A 7,709-nucleotide genomic window follows, 5' to 3' on the forward strand; every position below is an offset into this window, starting at 1 on the left:
ATGGCGATGCGAGGATTAGTGGAAACAGAATGTGGTGGCACCAACCCACTTATGAAACTGACCGGTCACTTCACCCAGGACAGGGGTCTGCGCGAGGAGGGCCTGCAGCCTGGGACGTGGCCTCAAGGAGCCATCGCCGTGAGTGACTTCTGCTTCATAGTGTCTCACCCGCCGCCGCGTTCCGCCACAGAACAGGCGGCGCTTTAATTTCTCATTCTTTTACGTCTGTCCATTTAGGTCTCAAAACCTCTCGGTGAAGCCACAGAAGACGAGGTGAGCAGCAGATGGCGTTTTCTATACGTTCTCTATACGTTCCCAGGACGACCTGCTGTAACGTCCTGACCCGGATCACGTGTTCTCTTCCCCGGGGTTCTACATTCTAAACACGGAACATACACTGAAATTTCTTCTTTTACAGTGTTTAGTCCCAAAACTCACATTTTGTATGTTCTTTGCCGAGTTGACCCCCCCCCCCCCCAAAAAATAATGTGCTTGGTGACCCTACAGCAAGATCTTCTGTGACGTCTGTGTGGGAGACCCAAGTGCCTTCTGCATGAACCCGCTGGCCGTAGTTATTCTGACGCACACTGTTTTTACTCATTTCTCCAGCCTCTGTGTCGGAGGTCTTCTCCCCCCGGGATGTCCCCTGGTTATGGTGAATTGAATCGTAATAAGTAAAATCTTGGGCAGGAGGTCTCCTGTAGGTACCTGGCTTTAGGACATGTTTGGGTGGTTAGAAGATGTCCCTGTACGTTCCAGCAGCTGCGATCGCTTGGCTCTGGATATTCTCCGTCCCTCTGGTCCTCATGAGTCTTTATGTCTCCTAGCTCGTGTCCGAGTTCCTGCAGTCTCGCGCTCCCTCTCTTCATGCGCGTGCTCCTCACACCTTTAAGATGGACGGCCTTTTGGCAGAGATGCAACAGATCGAGCAAAGCAGCTTCCGACCCGAGCCTCTACGAGGTGAGAGAGAGCGCCACAAAGTTTTTGACACCGGGGACGGAGGTTCGGGGGGGGGGGTCGAGTAGGTAGCGCCAGGGGCTAAGGTTTTCAGATTTGGTCGGTGACATTATCTGCGTGTTCTTGCCGTCTGTGGGTTGTCCACGTACCTTGTGGTTCTCTGACCGTCTCCCACCGAACGGTTTATCACCCCCTTTACGAGGTTTCTCTTAATTGTATTCTGTATTCCAGCCCCCAACGTGGCCGATCTGGCTCTCTTGGAGAATTGGACCGAGGAGTTTGCTGGCCCTGAAGCTGTTGATCCCGTAGAAGAAGAGGATTGGAGTAGAGAGTTCACCGAACAGACAGGTGGGGAGACCTTGACAAGTCTGTCTCCTCTCGCTTCATCTCCCCCCCCCCCCCCCGTGTGACACTCGCTCACTTCTCTCTCACAGACCCCCTCTCTTCCCCGTCCCGTTGGGCCGAAGAATACCTCCAGCAGTCGGAAGAAAAACTCTGGTTGGGGGAGAACGAGGGCACGATGGCCGAGAAATGGTGAGAAAGTGACGGGACTCTTAAGACCATCAACTTATATTTATTCCGCCCCCTCCTTATTTCTTTTGCTCTGTTTTCTAATCTGCTGCAGGTCTCAAGAGTATCAGCCTGAAGATGACCTACAGAGAGAAGCCAAATCCCTCCTGTCTCAAGTAACTGACCCCAAACTGGCCAACAGTCAGGTATCCTGGGAGAGCATTCCGGGCTTGGGGTCCCAGATTAGAGAATATACGACGCCTGTCTCTAACTCCCCTACTCTTCTCGTTTGGCCCCCCTCTATGACTACTTTTTTTGACCCTTACTGTCTTGCTCTGTCCTTCTGACCAGGTGCCCTGATTGTTCCTCTCACGTTTCATGTCTCGATCTCTTTCTCTCTCAGTTTCTCCAGTTTGTGAGGAAGATAGGGGACGGAGAACTTACTCTCACGCACACTCCGAGCGCCCGCTCCCAGGCGGTCCCTCAGGCAGAGCAGTGGTCTGAGCAGTTTATACAGGAACAGGTAGTGACCCACGTAGGGATTAAATCCCGAAACCGTCCTCCATCTATCTCCAGCTGCTTACCCTCGGCACTCTCGCATTGTCTACACAGCGGGCTATTTACACTCTGTTTTACAAGTAGTCCCTCACCATGCGCTTGTTCTTTGACAGGCTGTCTCTCGTTGGAATGTTTCTTTCACTTTCGTTTGATGTCTCGCTACCCTTGTGGACGCACTTCAATATAGCGTCTGTCTACGGTTTGCTACGCGTAGTCAATCATCTCTCTCGCCGTTTCGTTTTCCTTACAGGCGCTCGCGGAGCAGTGGGTCGACCAGTTTGCTCCTATGGAGAAAGAATTTGAAACGGCCAAGGCCGCTGTAGAGGTAAGGGAGTGCGAGTGAGGCTCAAGGGCAGGATTTCGTAGAGACTGAGTGGGTTGCACCCAACCTGGCCTTAGGTGGCTTTATGGAAGGATTTGAAGACTTAAGATGGTTGTTGGGTAAAAAGGATGAGTTGATGGATGTAGGTATGAGATGATGGCTGCTTTCGGTGGAGTTGGCCATCAGGTCTCCTTGGTTGGTGTCGCCAACGGGTTTTTTTTGGTTCTGATGCAGGCTGATGTGGATTTTTGGGACAAGCTGCAGGAGGAGTGGGAGGAAATGTCGAAACGAGATGCAGAAGCCCACCCGTGGCTGTCAGACTTCCAGGACCTGTCTGCTAAATCTTATGACAAGGTGACCCTCAACCTCACTAACTTATTCTCTCATCCCGTTTGTGTCCTTTTTTTTTTTGCTCTTCTCTTGACCCGTCCTTTGTGCCACTTTAACTCTGATGCCCACGTCGCCCCCTGCGGCTTTCACCGCTGCCCTTCATTCTTGTGCCCCCCCCCCGCTGACCGTTGCTCTCTCTCTCTTACCCGCGTTGTAAGGGGTACGTTTTTGAAGCCGACAACCCGTTTTCCGAAGAGCAACAACCGTTTGAAGAAGGTTTGAAGCGCCTGAGGGAAGGAGACCTGCCCAGCGCGGTCCGAATGTTTGAAGTGGCCGTACAGAGGAACCCCCAGCACATGGAGGTACACGGCGGCGTCTCATCACGTCCCATGTAGTCTTTACTGAAGGATCATGGGACGGGATGGCCAATTTGCATGAACTGTCTTGGCCGAGCCATCAATATATTTAGGGTATTTTCTTTGGTTTTCTTTACATATCCTGACGTTTCTGTCGGTTTATCGCCCCCAGGCTTGGCAGTATCTGGGCACAACGCAGGCAGAGAACGAGCAAGAACTGGCAGCCATCAGCGCTTTGCGCAGGTGAGGTCTCCTCCGGTCGCCAAAATCGCCGTCGTGTCTCTGGACGTCTCTCTGGGTCTCACGTCTGTCTCGCACCGTAGGTGCCTGGAGCTAAAGCCGGATAATAGCAACGCGCTGATGGCGCTGGCCGTGAGTTTCACCAACGAGTGTCTCCAGCAGCAGGCGTGCGAGACGCTACGTGAATGGCTGCGATATAACCCAAAGTACAGCCACCTGGTGACCGACGAGATCGCCAGCGGAAACGCTCCGAGGACGCGCACGTTTGGGACTCTGCTATCCGAGTGAGTATTGTTGGTGGAGACTTCCCTTCGGCTCGGGGAGTTCTTGTACCCTGGACCATAAGCTTTTAAGACCTCAGAGGTCCCTTCTTGGTTATGTAATTGTTCTTGCGTCTCCAGCTCTTTGTTTTCAGAAGTGAGGGAACTCTTTCTGGCAGCCGTGCGCTTGGACCCATCGAACGTGGATCCTGATGTGCAGTGTGGACTCGGCGTGCTGTTCAACCTGAGTGGGGAGTATCAGAAAGCCGTGGACTGCTTCACCGCCGCGCTGAGCCAGAGACCCAATGTGAGTGGGGTTTAGGGGTTAAAGGGGACCCCTGCTATTTCTCATCACTGGTATCGGATTAAAACAAGGTTTTCTAAACCATTGCTCTGTTTTCTTTTTCAAACCAGTTGTAGTTTTTTCTCCATAATATAATGTTTTCCGGTATCTGCGTATCAATTCTCACTCTGTTCTAATAGACAAACCCCCTGACTCCTTATCATACAATAGAATGGCTCAGTCTTAACCACCCACTTTTGAGCCGGGAAAGTCACCCAAAATATCACATGACTGACAGCAACGACGCCTCCAGATCTAGAGATAAAGAGGGTTATTACTGTATACAGCGCTGGGGGTTATATTACTGTATACAGCGCTGGGGGTTATATTACTGTATACAGCGCTGGGGGTTATATTACTGTATACAGCGCTGGGGGTTATATTACTGTATACAGGGCTGGGGGTTATATTACTGTATACAGCGCTGGGGGTTATATTACTGTATACAGCGCTGGGGGTTATATTACTGTATACAGCGCTGGGGGGTTATATTACTGTATACAGCGCTGGGGGTTATATTACTGTATACAGCGCTGGGGGGTTATATTACTGTATACAGCGCTGGGGGTTATATTACTGTATACAGCGCTGGGGGTTATATTACTGTATACAGCGCTGGGGGTTATATTACTGTATACAGCGCTGGGGGGTATATTACTGTATACAGCGCTGGGGGTTATATTACTGCATACAGCGCTGGGGGTTATATTACTGTATACAGTGCTGGGGGTTATATTACTGTATACAGTGCTGGGGGGTTATATTACTGTATACAGCGCTGGGGGGTTATATTACTGTATACAGCGCTGGGGGTTATATTACTGTATACAGCGCTGGGGGGTATATTACTGTATACAGCGCTGGGGGGGTTATATTACTGTATACAGCGCTGGGGGTTATATTACTGTATACAGCGCTGGGGGGTTATATTACTGTATACAGCGCTGGGGGTTATATTACTGTATACAGCGCTGGGGGTTATATTACTGTATACAGCGCTGGGGGTTATATTACTGTATACAGCGCTGGGGGGTATATTACTGTATACAGCGCTGGGGGGGTTATATTACTGTATACAGCGCTGGGGGTTATATTACTGTATACAGCGCTGGGGGTTATATTACTGTATACAGCGCTGGGGGGTTATATTACTGTATACAGCTCTGGGGGGTTATATTACTGTATACAGCGCTGGGGGTTATATTACTGTATACAGCGCTGGGGGTTATATTACTGTATACAGCGCTGGGGGTTATTATTGTATATAGCACTAGATGGTAGACACCCCCTTTAAGAGTGCACTAGCCAAGGCTGAGGGCAATGAGAGTAGGAGCGGCCACTTGACAACCAGGGAGTGGTTTTAGAAAGAGACCGTTCACGATGTGGTTGGGGTAAGAAGTAAACCGGAACAAAGAGTAATAGTTTTGTTTCTAGAAATGTCCTTTTTTTTTACCGTTCGTTGTATCTGTCGATGTTCCTGAATTATAAAATATTCATTCACACCCGCCAGGATTACTTGCTGTGGAATAAACTGGGTGCCACGCTGGCCAACGGTAATGACAGCGAGGCTGCCGTGGAGGCTTATCGGCGGGCGCTGCAGCTACAACCCGGATTCATCCGCTCCCGATACAACCTGGGGATCGCCTGCATTAACCTGGGGGCGCACAGGTAAGCGGGTGCAGGTCAAGGTGTGTACCCCCCTTCTACCCTCGCTCCCCTCTGACGCCTCTCCCTTCGCTGCACAGGGAGGCCGTGGAGCACTTTCTGGAGGCCCTCAGCATGCAGCGGCAGAGCGGCGGCTCGGGAGATGCCATGTCCGACAATATCTGGAGCACCCTGCGCATGGCCTTGTCTATGCTCGGGCAGAGTGACCTGTACGCCGCGGCCGACGCACGCGATCTCGGCACCCTCCAAGCGGCTTTTCCTCCCCACCCGACGAGCAGCCAGTGACCGCCGACTGACCCGCTGTCCTGCGAGTGCATGCTAGGGGGTCGCCCGCAGTGCGCCGGTTCCGGAGTGCGCTAAAAAATCCAGAGGTCCGCGGCCGAAGCTGCATCAGAAGGAAATCTCCACCGTACTCCGTGCGGCTCGGTGACTCTTTGCGGATGTAATCTCTCCCTTCGTTGGCTGGTACGGAAGGAAAAATACTTTTTCTGTTTCTAATTAGAGCTTTAATTTTATTTAATTTTCATCTCTGCGTAAGAAGCCGTGTAATATCCCGCTAGTACGACGCGCTGTCGCTGGAGAGGTCCCTCTTTAGCCTTTTGGGCCATCGTTCTGATTGTTTTCCCCTGTGCTTCTGTGAACGGCCTCCGCTTGGACACTCGGGCAGCGGGTAGTTCCAGCTTCATCTCCGTGTCATTGATTAATCTGGAGCCTCGATTACAATTTAAATAGGGTCTTCGGGCATAATCACCGTCAATGGGACCCCTGAACTGCGTCCAGGGCCTTACTAGAGGTCACTGAGCTTTGCGATGATCGCTTGCGGTTCTAGCAACAGAGATTTCTTTATAGCCGTTGGGCGAAATGTTTCTGGCTGATGCTTGTGCGATGCGTACTGCAGCTGGACTGCGTCAAAGGTGGCCATTTTTGGAACAGCTGAGTCCGTGTGAGCTACTCGGGCTCGGAAAACGATGTATTTTTTTTTTTTTTTGTAGTTGCATGAAGTCTTAAATGTCTGTTTCTGTATCAAATGGGGAAAAGCCCAATGACTCAGTGGTCAGGGGCCATTGGGCCCTCAGCTGCCTAACAGTGCAGGTGCCGGGGCTACAGACGTGATCGAGGCTTGAGGTGCAGAGAGGAGATCCTATGTCCTGGTGTTTAGCAGATGTCTTGCTCCCTCTCGGGCTCCTAAACAACCCCTGATGATCACTGACATGAGGGAATGGGGCAATTAAATAATAGCACTGGTATCTTCGAGCTGTTTAATAAGAGATCCCACTGCTACCACCAATAAGCTATCTATTAGAGATTATAGTAATCAATCAAGGGGGGGGGTGAAGTGCAACAGGGGAAATCTTTGCCCAAAATGTGGTATGAAGGGTACATCGGGTACTGTAAAATGTTATTGTATAATATTGTATTAATAAAATGTATATAATCAACACACCGTCCCATTAACAACCGCTGTCTCCGTGTCTTCTTAGACATTGATGTGCTTTATGTCACTCACAGATCGTTAATCGTTTAATATAATCCTTAATTACAGTTCAGGGATTTGCAGCAAAACCAGACTAAGTGTGTTTCTGGCTCTTGGTTTTGCTTTTATTTACCTTAATACCTTTTATTTACTTTAATAATGTGATTTTCTAATCACCTTTATTCTTCTGCTTGTTTCTATGAGTACTAATGTGTATTCTTGGTATACCGAGTGTGTTAACATACTTTAAATGAGCCAGACCCTTGAAATCATTAACTCTTTAACAGCCCACCACGAAGAACTTTTTGCTCATATAACTGCGGTTGCATCTGACCGGTTCCGGTGTTGGTCCGTATAAAAACTTGGCGAGAGGTAAGGTAAGGTTCAGAATACACGCCGTGTTGAACTTTTCTGGGAAGGAAAGGGTCACTGGGAGATCTAGCACTTGAGTAATAGCATGTTACATACATTAAGCGGTGCCGGCGCTGGTATACTGTGCTTTCGTTATATACATTATCCAGAAGTAATGCAATAGGCGTAGTCACCGGTAGGAGTTTAGAAAGAACAAAGCTGGGAAGGTATCAACAGTAACATAAAAGTTCAGTCAGCTATAGGAGGTTCATGGTAACAGATAGTTTATTATGTACAGTTTTGTTCCTTCATCTGATTGTATGACTTGATAATAAATATGTTT

General features: G+C 49.7%; 1 protein-coding gene across 1 annotated transcript; it reads left to right on the top strand.

Moving 5' to 3' along the window:
* On the top strand, positions 1-5,826 carry LOC149288753 (peroxisomal targeting signal 1 receptor-like). The gene is made up of 15 exons (XM_089491449.1): positions 1-138; positions 238-273; positions 828-960; positions 1,189-1,305; positions 1,392-1,491; positions 1,583-1,673; positions 1,871-1,990; positions 2,276-2,350; positions 2,582-2,701; positions 2,896-3,039; positions 3,206-3,276; positions 3,357-3,557; positions 3,675-3,840; positions 5,387-5,544; positions 5,622-5,826. The coding sequence occupies exons 1-15, from the start codon at positions 1-3 to the stop codon at positions 5,824-5,826; spliced, it is 1,875 nt and encodes a 624-aa protein (XP_089347575.1).
* The last annotated feature ends 1,883 nt before the right edge of the window (positions 5,827-7,709 follow it).

Source organism: Sceloporus occidentalis, unplaced genomic scaffold (genome assembly GCF_023333645.1).
Source record: "Sceloporus occidentalis isolate IW3139 unplaced genomic scaffold, rSceOcc1.0.p SCAF_50, whole genome shotgun sequence".
Taxonomy (NCBI): Eukaryota; Metazoa; Chordata; class Lepidosauria; order Squamata; family Phrynosomatidae; genus Sceloporus; species Sceloporus occidentalis.

What these genes read in the sequence shown, in the direction of transcription:
- LOC149288753 (XM_089491449.1), top strand. Translation starts at nt 1, where the DNA reads ATGGCGATGCGAGGATTAGTGGAAACAGAATGTGGTGGCACCAACCCA. An exon ending in GGCACGATGGCCGAGAAATG is followed by an intron (nt 1,492 to 1,582) that starts GTGAGAAAGTGA and finishes AATCTGCTGCAG; the next exon opens with GTCTCAAGAGTATCAGCCTG. An exon ending in CGGCCAAGGCCGCTGTAGAG is followed by an intron (nt 2,351 to 2,581) that starts GTAAGGGAGTGC and finishes GTTCTGATGCAG; the next exon opens with GCTGATGTGGATTTTTGGGA.